This window comes from Cupressus sempervirens, chromosome 10, assembly GCF_028749045.1.
Source record: "Cupressus sempervirens isolate cs-2001-9-10 chromosome 10, ASM2874904v1, whole genome shotgun sequence".
NCBI classification, from domain to species: Eukaryota; Viridiplantae; Streptophyta; class Pinopsida; order Cupressales; family Cupressaceae; genus Cupressus; species Cupressus sempervirens.
Genome location: NC_143127.1, coordinates 470316160 through 470337754, shown reverse-complemented (window position 1 = coordinate 470337754; position 21595 = coordinate 470316160). Strand labels below are relative to the sequence as shown.

General features: G+C 37.1%; 1 protein-coding gene across 1 annotated transcript in view; it reads left to right on the top strand.

The window, feature by feature from the left end:
• The window catches only part of RAD50 (DNA repair-recombination protein (RAD50)), a 236507-nt gene that overhangs the window by 155271 nt on the left and 59641 nt on the right, over positions 1-21595 (top strand). Inside the window, exons 18-19 of the mRNA XM_089806593.1 lie at positions 14525-14733; positions 14996-15197. Coding sequence (XP_089662719.1) covers positions 14525-14733; positions 14996-15197 — 411 coding nt within the window. The remainder of the gene's footprint in view (positions 1-14524; positions 14734-14995; positions 15198-21595) is intronic.

Here is a 21595-nt window from a genome sequence, read left to right as displayed (position 1 = left end):
AGTGTATTAAGGAGAGTCGTTTTGAATCAAATCAATAACCCAATAACAGGGGTGGGCAAAAACTTATACAACAATTAGGTAACTTGGTTAGAGTCAATGATATAATCCATGTTTAAATCCGTCAGCAAGCAAATATGTTAATGAAAGCAAAGTTGGTCAAATCACCCGAACTATATGCAATTACCATGAGATTGAATATTAAAAACAAATAGACGGTAGAAACTTATTACACATAACATATAAATTTTCAAGCTATCAGCAATGTGATAGTTCCAACTATGAGTTCATGCATTCTATGCAATGATTTTATAAAGCTTGGTTTTCAAATATGATTCTATTTGATACCAATATACAGGTATACTCATGGCGTCGAGCTTAGTGCTGGACAAACATGTTTAAGGATTATATTGACGTGGCAACCTCATATGGAAATACAACAGTAAAGTAGCGGTGTATTAAATTATGGTCAACATACGATGACAAAGAGATGTGTAATTGAGATGATACCAATAAAAGGCCCAATAATTCGTTAGAATAGATGGAACACAAGGAAATGATAACACAGTTTGAGGATCGCTGACAAAAAGCATTTCGGATTTTTATGTTCAATCTAAAGATATAAAACCTTTAGAGATAATTCGTTTGAAATACATGATTAAAGAATGAGTCAACAACAAGAAGTCATGAAGGGATTGAAGCATACACACAATGATAATAATATTAATTGAGACAAAGGAAAGAGACAAAGGAAAGTGTCGATTTCAATAAACCATATGCCATATATTGGTGGAGTTCCAATCATCTGTTAGAATACCAATAAAAGGCCCAATAATCTATTAGAATATATGGAATACATAAGGAAATGATAACTTACTCTGAGGATCCCTGACAAATAGCATTTCAGATTTTTACGTTCAATCCAAAGATATAAAACCTTTAGATTCAACTATAGAAAAAGGGCACTCTATGACTATGTAGAGTCCTGGGGAGTCGAACTGGTAGCTGGTTGGCCATCCTTCACCCCTTGCATGCATGTAGGGTGAAAACAAATAGCTATAGCTAACAAAGATGCTAACCTGTCAAGAAAGAATCTAGGATCTTTCACTTCATGAAGCTTCATTGTTCTATCCTTCTTGCCTTTCTTGCTAACTATTATGCCCTACTATTTGTGCCCTTGCTCTTTAGCTGCAACTCAATAAGTTGATCTTCCCATTCCACCCTACACAAAACCCGTTTATGTGATCTGCTATGCTCTACCGACAAGTTCAAGCATTGATTCTGTGCATAAGTGAGACAATCCAACGCTAATGCGAATAGTGCATTAGGATGCAGGCCCCCGCGCCTGATATATATGCGGGCTTCCGACCTTCTCTTCAAAAATTCTCTCTCTTCAATCTGGGGCCCTTTGCACACACTACCAAAAGCTGTGCGATGGCTGGTGATTCTGTACTGCCAATTGAGTAGGATTAGATGCCCGACTTACTGGCTCATCTATCTGATGGAAGGCTTTAGATGCTTCTTTCAGTAGATACGAGGGAGATAGGCATAATTCTCCCACCCATTGTTATAAAGGAAATCCCAAGTGCTTGTAATAACATCTAACCCCAGGCCCAATACCAACCTTCCTTTAGAGTAGTAGGGGATGGCCAATCGGGAGTGTAGGTTATTTTATTTTTTCAAAAAAACATAGAGCAGCTTGAACAGCTTGGATGAGAGAAGAGCAGAAATAAAAATATGATATTCAGATATTTTAAATCTGACATATATACTTAATCAAAATTATTAAAGGAGTGTGAGGAGTGCCAAATTATATATGTATTGAAAACGATTGGCTGACTTCAAGCTAAAAGAAATCACAGTTTCCATCATCAGTTGTAAAAACAACAAAGACAGAGGTGGAGTTTCAGATTTAATGAAATATTCTCTGGTCGGAATATTTTAACAATTGCTGATATGACAGTATAAGAGGAATTTCATCAAACAATTCTCATGCAATCTGATTATTGTTCTTGTGAAATGGTTGCAGAATATATTAATGTTATTTCTAAAATTATACCACTGGAATTGCATCAAACAGTTGGCACAATGAAATATAGCTAGAATACTGAATCTGAACTGTTATTCCTTTGCATTTTGCAGTTATCAATTAATATAGGCATAAAGACCAGATCACATAACCACAAAAAAAATTCAGCTAATAACAAGAAATGACAGTGCAACTTCCACCAGAAGTAAGAATATATAATCCAGTTCTGAATTTATTAATTCTAAAAAAACCGACCTCCAAATGATGTGCTGTTCAAACTGAATGATGTGAACGGTATGGTGATAGATGCCCTGGATATTCCGTGCTCACTGTGCATAGACCATGCGCCTGAAATGGAAGAATAGGGTGTATTGGACTGTTTTTGACCCCGGTGGACCAGTCTTTCCCGTGACCTCCAATGCTGCGAAAGTATTCAACTCGGCGCGATTACAACTGCCCAGACCTCCGCAGACGTGGATAACAATGTGCGCAGCCAATGAATAAATAACAACCGACGCCTGTAGGAAAAGAAAACAAAATGCGAGGAGAACTCGCAACAATGGCTTTGCCAGTAACAATGGCTTCCTTCCGCACCCAAGCAAGCCAAAAAAATGATGCACATCCCTGGTGAAGTCCACCTAGTCTCTTAGTTCCACGCAGACCCACTAGAAATGTGTTCTTAACCTCCAACAGTAGATTGTCAACCTGTATCTAGGGGCTTGTATTTCGAATCTCAGAATCCCTAAACTCTCCAACAGCAAATTGTCGACCTGTATCTAGGAGCTTGTATTTCGAATCTCAAAATCCCTAAACTCTCCAATAGTAGATTGTCAACCTGTATCCAGGAGCTTGTATTTCGAATCTCAGAATTCCTAAATTCTCCAATGGTGAATCTGATATTATGTACCACTATAATTTCCTTCAAAGCACAAACTTGGTAAGATTACTAGGGCTACGTCCAGTTATTGCCAAACTCTTAAGGGTTTTCGTCCTTAAGAAATTCCAATTACATTTAAGCAACCAGTAGATCATATGAGCATTTAATGTCAATATTCATGTGTGTTTTATAATCCCAATGCAATCTGCATATATAGCCTCAGAGTGAGGGAAAATACAATGAACAAAGAATGTGGGATTAATATCATTTTCGTCCTGTAGTCACTTAAAGCTATTTATAAAATAAATAACTTTATAACATTAAAATAACTTAGCTCTGCTCATTTAATAAAGTCTTGGAATGATTAAATTAAATCACCATTGTGACTGGAAGGCATCTTGCTAAAATTTGTTATTAATCTATTCGGATGTAAAGATAGATTAATCCTGTCACCTGGTACTAGAATCTCAATGCCAGATGCTGTAATATAGACTCGCCTTCCGAAGTGGCATCCTCATATGGCAAGTCTTTCCACCGGATTAGATATTCCTTGATGGTTCTATTATGCAGTTTCCTCTCCCTAGTCACAATCACCTCCTCTGGTACAAGAACAAGCTTACCCACTTCATTAGGTGGAGGTAAACTCTCGGAAGGCACAATCTGCTGGCCCACTGCCTTCTTCAGGCACGAGACATGAAAGACATTATGGATCTGGCTGTCAACAGGTAACTCCAACTCATACGCTACTTCCCCTATCCTCCTGGTGATACAATAAGGTCCATAAAACTTGGGCTTAAGTTTCTCGGCCCCACTTTTCTTCAAGGAGCTCTGCTTGTACGGCTGTAGCCAAAGAAAAACTCTATCTCCTACCTCAAAACTCTGCTCTATGCGATGCCGGTGAGTGTATAACTTCTGTTGATTCTAAGCCTGCTGAATATTGCCCCTGAGAGCTCGGAGGATATCCTGCTGTTCCACAATCCAATCTCTGGCTAATGGTGCTCTGCTGTCCGCTAAAGCCAAATCGATGAAAGAGAGAGGCTCGTAGCCGTAGAGGGCACGGAAAGGTGTCATCCGAATAGACATATGATAGGTGGAGTTATAACAATACTCCCCTAAATACAACCACTTGACCCAAGCTCTTTGTTGACCTACAGTGTAATTCCTCAAATACCCTTCCACCCACTTATTTACCATCTCAGTCTGACCATCCGTCTGCGGGTGGTAACTAGTGTTGGGAGTCAACTTGGTACCTGTCAATTTGAAAATCTCCTGCCAAAAAGTGCTGAGAAACTTGCTGTCTCTGTCACTCATAATAGTCCTTGGTAGTCCATGGAGACAAAAAACTTCCCGAAAAAAAAAAATTGGCTACCTGAGAGGCTGACCATTCTAAAGCAATCGCGAAGAAATGCGCGCATTTAGTCAACCTGTCTACTACCACAAAAATGCAATCTCGACCCTGAACTCTAGGCAACCCTGTAATAAAATCCATGGAGATGCTCTCCCACCTCTTAGTTGGAATAGAGAGTGGCTGTAACAATCCTTCTGGAAAACCTTGCTCAGGCTTATTTTGCTGACAAACATGACACTCTCTAACATACTGTAATACATCATCCTTAAGCCCCTTCCAAAAAAATCTCTCCTTGATTTGCCTGTAGGTTTAAAAGAAACCTGGATGACCTGTTGATGGTGCATCATGTATGGAGTGCATAATTTCCTTCTTTAGTTTAGATTCTGGTACCAGGTAGATTTTGTCCTTATAATATATAATATCATTTAGCACCTTCTACTGCTCATCCCGGAGTATGCCATCCATAACCTGACATGCGTGTGCATTTTTGGAATACTCCACTAATAGCTGTGATCTCCAATCAGCTGAAATTTCAAAAGTGACGTAACAATCCAGCACTGGGGGTCTACGAGAAAGAGCATCAGCAACTATATTATTTTTCCCTTTGACATACTCGATGTCAAAATCATAAGCTTGAATCTTGCTGACCCATTTTTACTGTCTTTCATTCAATTCTTTTTGTTCTAGGAAGTAACATAGGCTGTTATGATCGGTCTTAACTGTAAATTTACTTCCCACCAATTACTGTCTGAATTTTGCCAAGGCATGCATTATGGCCAGCATCTCCTTGTCATAGGTAGAATATAACACTTTGCTGCCCCTAAGTTTCCTGCTCTCAAAAGCAATGGGATGACGATTCTGCATCAATACGGCCCCTATCCCGCTTCTCGAAGCATCACACTCTAAAACAAAGGGCGTAGAAAAATCCGGAAGTGCTAGCACTGGAGATGAACTCATCACTTGTTTCAGCTTATCAAATGCTACCTCGGCGTCTTCTGTCCATGAAAATGCTCCTTTTCGTGTCAAATCGGTAAGGGGTGCAACTACTTGTGAGAACCCCTTGGCAAACCGCCGATAGTAGGAACAAAGACCAAGGAAACCCTGTAACTCCGATACATCCTTCAGTGGTGGCCAATCCAAAATTGCCTGTATTTTCTCTTGATGCACCTTAACTCCCTCGACACCAATCACATGACCCAAGTAAAGGATCTCGGTCAACCCAAACTTGCACTTGGACTCCTTTGCAAATAAAAAGTGCTCCTTCATGAAACTAAGAACCTCATCTAGATGTTGTAAATGTTCCTCCCAAGTTCTGCTGTAAATTAATATGTCATCAAAGAAAACCAACACACTCTTCCTTAGCTGTTTTTTAAAGAAATGGTTCATGCATGACTGGAAAGTGGCTGGTGCGTTAGTGAGCCCAAATGGCATCACCAAGAACTCGTAGTGTCCTAGTGGCATCTGAAAGTTGTCTTATGCACATCCTCTTCTCGGACTCGTATTTGGTGGTATCCTAAGCAGAGATCTATCTTGGAAAAATACACTGCCCCATGAAACTCATCTAGTAATTCATCAATGCGGGGAATCAGATACTTGTTCTTAATGGTCCTCTTGTTCAAGGCGCGGTAGTCAATACACATCCTAAGGGTGCCGTCCTTCTTCACCAACACTATTGAAGAAGCAAAAGGGCTAGCGCTGGGTCTGATATGTCCCATTTCCAGAAGTTCCTTGATCGTCTTTTCTATCTCCTCTTTGTAGTGCCTCGGGTGACGATAAGGAGTAGCAATAACGGGCATGGCACCCTCCTCTAGCTTGATGATATGCTCAAATCCTCTATCAGGAGGAATCCCTAGTGGTATATTCTCAAACACCCTTCGGTGCTTATCTAACACCATCTGAATGTCACAATGATACTGCTGCCCTGTACCCTGCGTTTGCTTTGAAGAGATGAAGCATTGAGTAGCCCACTTTATATCATCATGTCTCAAAATAGCCTCCATCCTATGAGCTGAAATCACTTTGGGACCACTATCAGGTATAACTCTAAGGATCACCAATCTATCATCCTGCAAGAACTCTAGTTGCATAGTCTCATGATCAAATGTATACCTACGGAGGGTACTCAACCATTGTCTTCCCAAAATAGTATCCAGTCCATCCAGATCAACCACGTAAAATCAGACTCTAGAAGATAACCATCACGCTGAATCTGAAGACTGGCTACCTTCTCTGTGCACCTCAAAACTTCACTGCTAGCTACCTTTACATCAAACTCGGGTATAGCCATTGTCTGTAAACCCCTCCTAGATACCATCCGTGAATTGATAAAATTATGTGAGGCTTCTGTATCCAAAAGGCAAATAATACGCTGGCCTCCAACAACCCCTTTCACCCTGAAAGGATGACATGTTGGATCACTCGAGAGGGTGGCTAACACAGGTGGCTGCTCAGTAGGGGGTTTTTTCTTCTTATCTTTATTAGGTTGCCCCTCAACTTCCTCCTCCTTCTCATTGTCCATATTGTTATCCCCTTCCTGTGGCTCTTCTACCTCTTCCTCCTCCTCAGAATGGACCTCTACGAAGTGGATTTTGCGTTTTCCCAGGCACCTATGGTTAGGAGTCCAAGGCTTCTTGTAAGTAAAACATAACTTCTTCCTCCTAAGTTCGTTACGTGTCTCAAAATCCAATCTAGGGGTGTTTGTCTTTTGCTGGTTTTTACTCCCCTGGAAAGAGGTGGATCCTTTATAGGATTTCTTAGGAGGCTGCAACAATGAGGTGGGTGAGTCAAAATCGTGAGCAATCTTAATGACATCATCCAAGGTGTTTGGTTTTAGGACTTTAACCAAACCCCTAAATCTGTCCTGTAATCCTTCTGTGAATAACATCACCTTGCGCTGTTCAGACATATCCAACACCATCACTAATATCCGCTGAAACTCATCTATATAGTGATCCAAGGTCCCACTCTGCCGTAATTGAGCCAAATCCCTGTAATAGACCTCAATATCCTTCTTGTCAAAACGAGTAATCAACTTTGAGCTGAAAACCTCATATGAAGTGATGAGTCCATGATCCTGGGTAACTAATCCATGATACCACCAGTCATAGGCTGCTCCCTCAAGATGCATTGTGGAAAATCTGATAGCTTCTGTTTCCATCATGGGCTTGAGTGTCAGGTAAGTATCTAACTTATGAATCCATGCCCTGGTTGAAGTTTTATTGCTGCCATCAAAAGTGGGAAGGGTTAATTTTGACTAGATCCGGAAATAAATCCCACTCATCATACATTGCCATAACATTACCAGGTAAGGAAGCTGGGGCTGCGAGTTGAGCCACTTCTTCTTCAACATTATTTCCCACAAAAACGGGCATCAAAGGTCTATCTGTATTCCGAGTAGGAGCTCTTGCTGCACGGGGTGATCTTGCTATACTACCACCTCCACTGTGGTGGCTTGGTGCTCCTCTATTTATCGGGGCTAACTGCTGCATGGCACATGTGAGCTGCTGTAATGTTGTAGCAATGTTATTTTGCCCATCTCTAATAGCTCGCAAGGTCTCCATTACTTCCCTATCCTGTGCTTCTTCATTTTGTGCCATTGGAGAAGCTGTTGCTTGTTCCTGAACTTGTTCAACTTTAGTAGTTTGTTCAACTTGTACTTTTGGCCCAAAACTTATTTCCTCATCAACTGAGTAACTGTCTTCCACTACAAGGCGTTCTAAAGATTCTGTTTGTTCAGGTTGAAGATGACAAAATTTATACTGTCTTTTACTCATTCCCGGCTGTCATTTTGATTAATGAACCTGCAAATAATTGTTTTCCCACAAGCTGGCAGGATTTGTGGTTCTGATACCACTGTAATATTCTCTGGTCGGAATGTTTTAACAATTGCTGATATGACAATAGAAGAGGAATTTCATCAAACAATTCTCATGCAATCTGATTATTGTTCTTGTGAAATGGTTGCAGAATATATTAATGTTATTTCTAAAATTATACCACTAGAATTGCATCAAACAGTTGGCACAATGAAATATAGCTAGAACACTGAATCTGAACTGCTATTCCTTTGCATTTTGCAGTTATCGATTAATATAGGCATAAAGACCAGATCACATAACCACAAAAAAAACTCAGCTAATAATAAGAAATGATAGTGCAACTTCCACCTGAAGTAAGACTATATAATCCAGTTCTGAATTTATTAATTCTAAGAAAACCGACCTTCAAATGATGTGCTGTTCGAACTGAATGATGTGAACGGTATGGTGATAGATGCCCTGGATATTCCACGCTCACTGTGCATAGAGCATGCGCTTGAAATGGAAGAATAGGGTGTAGCGGACTGTTTTTGACCCCCACGGACTAGTCTTTCCCGTGACCTCCAATGCTGCGAAAGTATTCAACTCGGCGCAATTACAACTGCCCAGACCTCTGCGGACGTGGATAACAATGTGCGCAGCCAATGAATAAATAACAACTGATGCCTGTAGGAAAAGAAAACAAAAGCCGAGGAGAACTCGCGAGAACGGCTTTGCCAGTAACAATGGCTTCCTTCCGCGCCCAAGCAAGCCAAAAAAATGATGCACAGATCCCTGGTGAAGTCCGCCCAATCTCTTAGTTCCACGCAGACCCACTAGAAATGTGTTCTTAACCTCCAACAGTAGATTGTCGACTTGTATCTAGGGGCTTGTATTTTGAATCTTAGAATCCCTAAACTCTCCAACAATAGATTGTCGACCTGTATCTAGGAGCTTGCATTTTGAATCTCAGAATCCCTAAACTCTCCAACAGTAGATTGTCAACCTGTATCCAGGAGCTTGTATTTCGAATCTCAGAATTCCTAAATTCTCCAATGGTGAAATCTGATATTATGCACCTCTATAATTTCCTTCAATGCACAAACTTGGCAAGATTACTAGGGCTATGTCCAGTTATTGCCAAACTCTTAAGGGTTTTCGTCATTAAGAAATTACAGTCACATTTAAGCAACCAATAGATCATATGAGCATTTAATGTCAATATTCATGTGTGTTTTATAATCCCAATGCAATCCGCATATATAGCCTAGGAGTGAGGGAAAATACAACAAACAAGGAATGTGGGATTAATATCATTTTCGTCCTGTAGTCACTTAAAGCTTTTTATAAAATAAATAACTTTATAACATTAAAATAACTTAGCTCTGCTCATTTAATAAAGTCCTGGAATAATTAAATTAAATCACCATTGTGACTGGAAGGCATCCTGCTAAAATTTGTTATTAATCTATCTGGATGTGAAGGTAGATTAATCCTATCGCCTGGTACTAGAATGGAGAAGGGGACATGACATTTAACATCAAAAGTGGGAGTAGGTGCTTCTAGTGGGTTGAAGCCTATGAACTGTGGGAGTTGTAGCTTCCAGCAGGTTGGTGCTCGTAAAATCGAGGTTGGATCCTCTTGTAGGTTGGAGCCTACAATTTTTGTAAAAGATCAAAGATATATATAAAAGTAAATATTTTGCCTTGGTTTTTCCCGCATTGAGATTCCACATAAATCTTGTGTTATTGTGTTTAAGTGGATATTGTCTAATTCAGTTATTGTGGAAATTGTTTGGATAAAAGTTTTAAATTGTCAAATTTGTTAATCTTGTGCTCTTCACTTTCCTCTCCTAAAAATCAGGTTGATTCAAGTGCAGGTTCAAGTGTTCAAATGAATGTTAAGAAAAGACCATTCTGGGCAAAGAACACTATGCATGATGCTGAAAATAATTCCACTCCTCGGGGAACTTTTCAGAAAGTAAAAGGCCTCAAAGATTTGATGGTGATGTTGCATTGATGTTTAATATTATCAACTCTGAACCTTCTTTTTTTGAAGCAGCAATAGAACCACAGTTTTGAAAAGATGCTATGTTAGAGGAATATGAATCGATCATGAAAAATGATGTTTTGGAAATCATTCCTCGTCCAAAAGGTATATCAGTCATCTTTTAAGTGGTTATACAATATAAAACATTCTACTGAAAGGGAGTGTGGAGAAATTCAAAGCTAGGTTTGTGGCATGAGGTTTCAGTCGAAAGAAAGGTATAGATTATGATGAAACTTTTTCTCCTATGGCAAGATACACTTCTATTAGAACCATCATTGCAATAGCTGCTGTTAAAAGATGGAAGTTACATCAAGTGGATGTAAAAACAACCTTCCTTAATGGGGTTATTGATGAAGAATTCTATGTAGAAGATCTTGATGGATTCATTATTGATGACAAAGAATATCATGTATGTAAACTGAAAAAGGCATTGTAAGGGCTTAAACAAGCTCTGTGAGCATGGCATGATTGTATTGATGGTTATCTCTTGAGATTGGGTTTTGTGAAAATGAAGTTAATCCCAATCTTTATCTCAAAAGGTATAATGATCTTATGCTGATCCCGGTTCCTTATGTTGATGATCTTTTTATTACAGGTGATGACGAGTTGATTAGCAAATGTAAGAAAGTCTTGGTTTCTGAATTTGAGATGAAAGATCTTGGATTAATGCATTACTATCTTGGATTGGAAATTTGGCAAAAGTCCAATGAAATTATTCTTAGCCAAGTTAAATATGCACTAGACATTCTCAAGAAGGTTTGTATGCTTGATTGTAAACGAAATGTGACTCCTATGGAGGCCAACCTGAAAAAAACTTCAAGATGTTGCTGATTGTACCCCTTATAGGCAGCTGATTGGTTCTCTTATGTACTTTGTCAACACAAGGCTTAACATATGCTATGCTGTTAACACTGAGTCAGTTTATGAGTGAGCCAAGGATATTTCACGTCATTATAGCTAAACATATTCTAAGATATGTCATGGGTGTGAAGTTCTCTTGTTATAATGATTTTCATCTTCATTGATTCATAGATTCTGATTGGGCTGGATTCATTGCGGATAGAAAGAGTACCTCAGGTTTTTGTTTCAGTCTTTGATGTGCTATGTTTTCTTGGTGTAGTAGAAAGCAAACATGTGTTTCTCAAAGCACAGCTGAAGCTGAATATGTGGCAGCTTTTACAACAGTGCGGAAGGCTGTATGGCTTCGAAAACTTCTTAGTGGATTATTTGGAGTATCTTGTGAACCTATAATATTCTTTTGTGATAATCATAGCTGCAATTCCATGACAAGTCCAAACATATAGAAATTAAGTGCCATTATTTCAGGGACATGTTACTACAAAAGGCTATGAACCCAAAATACATAAGCACTGATGAACAGACTGCTGATATTCTCACTAAGCCTTTATCAAAGGTGAAGTTTTCTTACTTTAAAGGTAAGCTACAAATGATCAATCTTGAGTCGTAAATCGAACTTAGTCCTATTTTATTGTGTTTATGTTAATAAAATTGTAAGAATCAGGTATGATAACTCTTTCACTCTGCGAAGTGAACATTATGTTGAGCGAGTCCATGATGACATCATGTGACAGATACCATGATGGGATTTGGATGTCATGTTGAGAGAGTCCATGCAATTTCACGATGAGAGAGTCCGTGATTAAGGCTTAGTTCTGATTCTTACAAGATTATCATTTTGAATGATTTTATGATTTCCAATGGTGAATGAATAATCCAATAAAATCATGTGTAAAATCTGCTTGGATTGTCATGTAGAGAGTAACCATGACTGCTCAGTTGATTTCATATCTGTTAAGAGGGTGTGCTGAATTAAACAGCCTCATATGAAATACATTGCTACAAATTAATGCGTTTGTGTGTGCATATTTCATTCTCTTAAAAAAGTATTTAATTATAAATATGTGATCTTTACCACTAACATTCTATTGGTGGAGAATTTGTCTTTAGATCAAATTGTATACCTACAGTTGTAAGCACGATGCTCACTATCTGGAGCAAACTTGTGGGTTCCCGAATGGGTCTTATTCTTCAATGTGGGTAGTATAATTCAAACAATGATTTATAACTGCTATCAGATGTGTTTTCTACTTCATACAACCACTCTTATTATTAACTGACAGGACTAAGGTTTATCAACACATGTGGCTGATGTGTGACATGAAAACACTTACGGCATCGTTTTCTTTCCAAGAACTGTATCGTATGGAAAAGCAGTTGTAAAACCAAAAATGAACTAATCAATCGTGTCTTCAACCGAGTCTAATTTGATTGATTGGTGTCGTACCTCATTGGTGTGCAGAAATGTGTAATTAAGTTAGATATTATTTCTGTTCCATACAGACGTGCAGCTTATCATTTTTGATTCTCTGCATATTATTAACTATCGTGTGTCCATTTAGAAAGTTCTGAAATACATAAAAATAGATCTTCAGTTTGGAGTTGCTGTAGGCTCTGATCAAACTTGACTTCTGAGAATTCTTCTGACAGAGTAAACATTTAATATTTGCTTATTGTACTTCTGTAGACCATACTCGCCTTATTTGAGAGTATTTGATTGAGTATTTGTAGTGCATCGATTGTATTGAGAAATCAATCAATCTCTCTCCATAGGATTCAGAAAGCCTTAAGTTCAAGCTCTGCAATTTCGGTTGAAATTGATCAAAACTGTACACTTTGTGGAGCTGGGTTCTTTCCCTCCTCCAAGAGAGTTTTTTCCCAGGATAATCTTTTGTTCTTTCCCAGGATAATCTTTTGTTCACTTTTCTTAGTTTGCCATTCCTGGTTCATTTCTAACAATGTTGAACATTACTCAATGTTTGAGGATTTTTAGTAACTTGAATTTGGAAAACACCTCTCAAACTGTGTTCAGCCAAAGGGTATAAGCTAGTGGATTTTGAACAACAGTGATTGTGGATTGTAATAGTTAAATCTAAAGATGATTGATGTGTTGGTCAACAAACTCAACATTCAAATTCCTTTGGTTAATGGGTGAGGTTTATTCTTGAGGCACACAACTGCATTTTGACGAGAATTTTTTTGAGGTAGTATTTATGGTGCATTGGGTTCCTGTTCTTTATTAACTGAGATAGTCTCAGTGCTACTAAAAGCATTGCAGGTCTCTCCATTGTATATGGGGCCTCTTTTTTAGGAATTTATTTTCAACTTCATATTAATTTATACAGCCTTTTATTTACTGAAAAATCAACTCTTTCTAGAAGTGAATGGGAAGTGCTGAAGTCAGAAGGAAACATATTGCTTGTTGTCAGTAACTGTATCATTTGAGAAAAATATGTGAAATATGGATAAGTTTACAATATTTGTTAATAAGTCAATTGTTAAAATTTTGGAATATCTCTAAATCCTCTTTATTAAATACTGATAAGATTTTTATTGGCTTTTATTTATTTCTTTGCATTGAATATCTAATTATTAAGAAACACCACATCTCTTCAATATCCCTAAAGAAGAATTTCTGGTACAAAACTAACTCTAAATTCTTTTGAGGTGCCTGTAGCAATTTCATTCATTTCCAACAATTTAATGTTGGTTACGTTGGTCTGTTATGTCTAGTAGAGCTCACTAATGATTTAAAACTTCTGAATTAGTAAACAGGCGTGACATGAAAATGTGCATGTGTTGTAAGGTCTTTATGATTGGCGTCTTTTGGTCTAGTAGGACTGCCACTAATAATGAATTATTGCATCCATTAATCCACAAAACATGAGACATGTGGCAAACAACCTGCTCATTATACTGAATGAATTGGCTCTATGAACTTTCTTGTTTGTTCAAGGCCATAACATATCATTTCTCAAGTGCAGCTCTTAGGCCTACTAAATATTCTTATTATGGGATAAATATGCTTTGTATGTCTCAGTCTAAATTCATTTATAGAGTATAGATCTTGGGTTTACATGATTTCATATTATGAGACAAATCCTTTTTCTCTCCCCACTTTCCCTGTCTCCTTCCCTTTCTTTCTTGGACAGTGCACATAACAATAGCGCGATAGAATTCACAGAGGAATTTGGGATGTGATGAATACTTCTATTCTCATTTGCTTACAAATATGAATAAAATCTGGGCAAAAATTCTAGAATTCAATATTAGCAGTGATCAGTACATGACCTAGAAATTTTTATTTGCAGATCAAGTGAATACTAAAAATAGACAGAGTATAGGGGAAATCAATGAGAAGGATATTATGGATATCAAAATGGTGCTCAATTAGTATGCCTTTGACATTCTGAACTTCAGGACGCCAGATAAACAGATCATCACCTCTTGAAGTCTTAGTTTGAATGTCCCACATTGTTAATTTTTGGTTGGAGTTACTATGTATATAATTCTACGATCTGTAAGGTTAATAATGTTTTTGCATTTGTTGTATTGTTGTGTGCAAGCAGCTTCTTGGCCTTCTAGCTCAAGCAAAATCGGAGAAAGAATCTGTGGAAAGGTTGCTTCAGCCTGTGGAAAACATAGATAGAATATGGTTTGAGATGCAGAATGTACAAAAGCAGGTTGAAGATCTGGAATACAAGCTTGATGTTAGATCTCAAGGTTTACGTTCGATGGAGGAAGTTAATTCTCAGCTGGCATCTCTTGAAGATAAACGGTAATAATGTTATGAAATTCAGGTTACTTGGGGGAGGCATGTTGTTGAGGATGTAGCTTAATATGTCTGTATAAGCAGTAAACAATTTAATGTTTTTCTTCTTGGCAGTATTTCAGCAATGCCATTTAGTCTCCTTTTGTAATCTTCATATATTGATACTTTGAATGCTGCCAGAATGGCTTTGTTTCATATTCTCTCTTCTATCAATTAATATTTAAGCTCAATCATATTACTAATCTGTTTCATAATGATTTTATTTCAGTGAAAGTCTGCAAAGACAATTAGAAAAGGTTAGGGATGATCAGAAACACATGACAGATGATTTGCTAGCATTGAAATTACGCTGGCATGGTGCAAGAGAGGAGAAACTGCATGCTTGTAATGAACTGACTAGAATAAAGCATCTTCGAGAGGAACAGGAGAAACTTGAAGATCAAAAGGTCCAGACAGAACTTGATGAACAGGTGAGCTATCGTCTAACAATCTGTTATTTCTGCTCTTCTTAAAATATATTGACTTGAGTTGTTACATACCACAGGGAATATATCATGAAGAATGGCTCAAAAGTTGTGTCATTCAGTGTGAGTAATAAGGTTGCATCTTTGTTTGATGACCATTAGGAATCTATTTACGTAATTCATAGGATTGAGAATGCCAAGGAAAAAATGTACCTTGAACACATAATATCTCTAAACTTCCCCGCCTTAACTAAAGATTCTGATGTCTAGAACACCACACTGAGCAGATGCTTCGTCATCTAGTTGCCTATTTGATTGCAGGCAGCATATTGTTTTCTGCAAGGGATATCAGCTAACCCTTGGTTTCATAAAATTCAAAGCAGATATTTAAATTTGTAAATTATCGACAGCTTCTACCTACCTTCTTCCAATCCCATGCCCATTCTCCCTTCTAACCAGTCTTTTCTATTCAGTTATGGTAATTATGCATTAAGATAACAGTTGAACCTATCCAGTTTTGATTCTACCATCTCTAAGTAGGCATGAGAAGGTTGAAAGACTATTATCTCCAATTGCCATTAGAGTAGTTCCAATGTTCCAGCATATTTGCCAGTGTTTATGCAAAGAGTTCCAATGACAGATATTCAGTAAATTTGTCTCAAACATCTTTAACGGTAACTTTGCCAATCTTCAGTAATATACAACAGATATCGGTGAGGTTTCCAGAAGTTGTTTCTATTAGTTTGTGATTATTTTCATGTATTACAAGAGATGAATCTATCTCTGCCTTACATGTTTTTCCAAATGTGATAGGTTTCCATTGTTTGACCACTACCATGACGACTATGCTCGTGGATTTTGACTTTTTCAAGTTCAACAGTGAGAGCAGATGATGTTTATGCTTATAAAATTGATCTTTAGAAAACTGCTTTCAGTGGGGTGGCTGTCACTCAACCTTATTGTGAAGTGGTGCTGTGTCCACTAGTAATATTATTTTGCATCTCCAGTCAACCTTCATCTACTACCGATCTGTCAAACTTAATCGGTCTCCAGAAGGCTTTTATCATTCAACAGCAAAGAGCAGCAGTTTTCAAACACTATCACTAAGGTGTTAATGCCAGTTTAAACTAATATATGAGCTGTTTATGAGGAAGTTGCAGTCATTGAAAAATAATAGCTGTTTATGAGGAAGTTGCAGCCATTGAAAAATAATATAAGTAATCTGCGACACCATTTGTGTTTTGGCATTAAAGAGGACTGCACATTTTTTTTTCTTGTACTAGGGTCTCATTACAAAATTGGCACAAAACAATGAGAATTTGTAAAAGAGAAATGTTGTAATGGGTCGTAGTGAAGTGGTATTGATGCAGGAACATCTAGGTGCAGAACTAATTTTGCATCACCAAAAACCACAGAATAAAGATGACCGAGGAGACTAGTTTTTTGTTGTGGGTTCTTGCATAAATAGTTGGCAAATAAGATAAAAGTAGATTGGGAAGTAATAAGATAAAACCTTACTTCCAACACAAGGAAACCTCCCTAGAGAATTTCAGACCATGCACTAGCTTTTTCAGTCAAGGGGAATCAGAACTAGGGCAATAGTATACTCAGATTGTCTTCTGTAGCTATCTGGGTGCTATCATGCACAGGAGTGACTATTAACAAATTCAATCTCATTTCATTACCCAAATTATCAAGAAACACCTGCCATCACTTTAACTCACCTACATGACTCAGAAAAGGTAAATTGCACCCATGTTTCAGAAATACTAAAGGATGAAATAGATCCCTTGTGCCCCTTAGTGAGCATGTATGACCTGCAAATGAGGGGGCTAGCTCCAAAAAATCACTATCAATAGGAAACTCACTTCTATAGGAACATCTAGGGTTGTAAGTGTTGGCAAGTGATCATTGATGAAGGCATGGATGTTGTCACTGATGGCAACATAATCAGTTGCTAAGGTCGCTTGATTTGATAATCAGTTTTGATTGGAAGGCAATTATGAAAGATGCCTTGGTACAAAGCAGAAAACCAGTACACAGAGACAATTTTGGTTAGCAAGCGCATAATACTTAGCAGACATGGCTACAATTTTGGATTTTTGGTAATATACAATGTGTATATGCTTCAAATATGGTCGGCTATGTTAATATGTTGGATGGCACATGTTTTGGTTAGATAAAGTAAAATTGGCAGTGTATAGCAGTTGTCTAGGAACAGTTTTGGAGGTCGGACAAATTGGCCTAGTTAATTGAATTGTTTTACTGATTCAATTACTTTGCATTGTGGCTACGACATCCTAGATGTTAACCCTCGGATAGCACCGTGTTATATTGTATATTGGAGTTTGTGCCACATGTTTTCTGAAAAGTTTTGCTAGCCGACTGGATAAAGATTAACAAAGGGTATAAAATTGATTTTGTATGCAAGCAAAGACGATAATGCTATGATGATGTTATCCTTGTTATATGCCAGCCTTGATGCTGGATCAGATCAGGCACAAGCTTCATTGCAGACTAATTAGGCATTGTGATGTCAATATAGTCTTTTTGGTACTATATATACCATCATTGTAATTGGACAGTGAGTCCCTATCCAGCAGTGAGCTTTATCTTTTGTAAGACAACTCCGAACAGGGTTGAGACCTCTAACAAGGTCAAGTCTTCTAATAAGGAGTCATGTACTAAATGCCATGTAACGACTCTTAACAGGGTCAAACCTCTTAACAAAGTACTTTTAGATTAGAGCATAGTTGTGAGTGCCATCCCCACTGGGGTTTCCCTTGGACAGCGTTTCCTCGAAAACAAATCATGGTGCTATGAGTTCTTTATTGGTTTAAGTTTTACTTTCCTCTATTGCTATGTATGGATACTTATGGTTAAGTTACAAAGTTGCTAATTGGTTTGAAAGTGCTGCAACACTGATGCAACATTGTTAGAGATTGTAGATTTCAAGTGAATCAGAATGGACCTAGGTATGGAAATTTAGTTTCTACATGCTACAAGTGTAATAATCTAGGGCATACAACTAAATATAGTAGATTTAATGGATTTACGAACAATGTAAGGACACCTAATGTTAGAAGGAACATGAAACATCCATTTTTTTTCTAGGTCTAATTTAACATTCAACATACTCAAGGAATACAGTTATACTTCGAATCATAGAAGGGCAGTTATATCATTCATGTTTATGTGAAGAAGATTTTACCGTTAAAATCAGTTAAACAAAATTTCTTAACTAAATACTTGAAATACCAATAAATGAAATTACTTCTGAAATTTGAAAATCACATACCTCGGAAAAATTGAGACTGAAAATCAACTAAGGATGCTTCTGCAACCACCCAGATTAGTCCACAATACACTAACTATTTCATATGACAACTACCATCTAAAAAACACTATCTTAAAAATCAAATGATAATTCCAATTAAATACCACCATGTTTTAAATTAGGGCATCACATACCATTGTTTCAATTAGGGCATTGTTTACCTTCAGTTCATTTAGGGCTTTCGATACCGCCATCTCACTTAGGGTTTTTGATACCATGGATTCACTTGAGGGCTTCCGCGACCACGGATTCAATTTAGGGCTTTCGCAACAATGGATTGAATTTTAGGGCTTCCACTACCACGGATTCAATTTAGGGCTTTTGCGACAACGGATTGAATTTAGGGCTTCCACGACCACGGATTCAGCTAGGGCTTCCAATACCACTGTATCATTTAAGGTTCTAGCTGTCACCCAATCAATTAGGGCTTCGAATTTCTTTTCCTTCCGATCACTTATTTGAGTCAGTTTCTCAAGATTAGATAAATACTTATATTCAATATTCATATAAATGAAAACAATTCACAAATCAATCCAGATAACAATGAATTTGACTCAATTCAATCTTACCTCTTCATAAATAAAAATGATAATACCTTTTTCTGATAAACAATTGAATGCATAGCTTAACTCTATTTTGACTCATGTTTGACATCTTCAGAAAGGTGAAGCATTGTCAGGGGCTTAACCACCCAACCTTGGACCACAATATATATCCCCACACGATCTCTAACGAGAAAGGCCCTCCCTACTCGGAATTGACAGGGAACATCTTACCATCCACGAGACTTCAAGATATAAACATGCCATACGACTTGGCAGCAGGAGATCACCATAACAGGATTATGCATGAGTTATTAATTTGCTTAAATGGTAAATATTGAATGTCATAACTGATACTGATTCATACTATTGAGGATGCCTCATCTTTTCGGCTACAGAGCTAGGTGAGTTCCAGGTATCTAGAATCCTCAAAACAAATTGGTTCTGTCAATTATACAAGTAGGTTATATGCATCCAGCTTTTTACTCTCTGTGGTTACGTGATTATGTTCTTTGAAGACTTCAGGATTGATTGTTGTTTCTATAACCAAAATTGAATATTCTCGTGAATAATCAAATGGTAAAACAAGAACAAGATACTGGATTGTAAATAAAACCGATTGTGGTTGAGAGATAAGATTTCGATTATAATTCTATCAAGATTCACACATTCCCTTGAACTAGAAATAAGGAGCAAGCAGAATTCCAAAAAACAATTTCTAATCTCTCAGTAGTAATCGACAATTACTACCCACAGAAAGAATAGAAACTTGGTCCTTAATATGTACTGAACATACAATGAATAGACTATTAATAGATAAGAATAAAAAGCTTCACAATTACATGATTTCCTGATTTATATAATTGATTGAACTTCTAACTATAAGAGAACGTACTTAAGTTGGTAATCTCTAGATAAAATAAAAAACTGCAACCTCAACGAAGAATATCATAGGTGATAGAGAATGCATCTTGTAACTCATCACCCAAGAATTAAAGTTATAAAATCCAATAAAATATAAAAACACAAATACACTAAGGGCGTTCTCTACAAGGTGAACGAACTTGCCAAAACTGGAGCTCATTAAAAATATATATATAAAAGCTGACGTATCACTGAACAAGGACATGGCAACCATTAAACCTTATTAAGGAGAAGCTAGCTATGATGGAAAACCAAGATATCAAAGAAACATAAGCCATTGTACATAAGATTCCAGGTTATCATGAATAGAACATAAGGGACCAAACTCTTGGAACTGTCTTATATACAATAAAATACTATACCATCATATTCCTGATTTAATATTAATCATATATAAATCCGAACATGCATCAAGCATGCATTCACAAAGCACACGCACTCTCATGATCCCCTACTGATGTATATCAAAATAGAAAACAATTAGCTCTAAAAAGACTATTGCATGCATAATGTTGAGTGAGATATGAGATATATATATAAGCCGAACATATAGTTACGAGGGGAGACAAATTAGCAAAATTGCAAGGAAAGTGACCTGAATAAATTCATGGACGGAACTTCAGAATTCCAATATCAAACCATTGTCGAATTAGCAGACTCCAATATCAATTGCGCATTATGACTCGCTACTCTGCAGTCGAATTTGTTATAACTGGGATTCAAACGCCTCCTTTTGATCTCCACGGGTATGCAATTGATAAATGGAAATGCATAAACGTATAAATTCGGGTGTTAAGGCACCATAACAAAGCAAAGAGAAATCGAAAGATAAGTGGTAGAAACAAGAACAAGCTAGATATCTATATGTTGCCGATACGCTACAAGGCAAACATATAATATTTCCAAGTTGACCCTACAGTTTCCTTGTCGTTACAAGATTCATACACAAATATTTTATTCAATCGGTTGAAAAGAAACATAAGAAAGAGGAAAAAATAAAATGAAAAGGAAAGATGAAGAGTTTATTCATTAATATTATTTTATATCATCTTGGTTAAATTTATAAATACAAACGTTTCTAAATATTAATTAAAATATTATGATAAAAGATATATTAAAATCCTTAGAGATATGTTTATATATTTTAACCCAATTATTTAATTAAATTATTTATTTAAATAACTCATGCAGTTCCACAGATGTATTTTGGCTAGGTCTTTTCCCTGTCTTCCTGGTGATGGTGATGCCTTGCCTAATTCTTTTCTAACAATGCTCAAGGAGTTCTCCAATTATAAATTATATAATCATAAATAATCTTAATAGTTAACCTTTCATCTTAATTCCATGAATTCGCGATAACAATCAACTAATATGTCATCTTCACTTGAAATCATGATGACTATTTTACCATTTTGCTAGATTATATCAAATTAAACTACCAACTGACTTCACGTGCACCTCAACATCTATATTTCAAGCTAGGTCAAAAATTGGGATGTAACAGAACAACTATAATGGGAAAAGGAATAATATAGTAAATCAAACGAAGTATGAGAACATCAACAAAACTTGTGTGAAAGAGAGCAATGGTGGAAATGGGA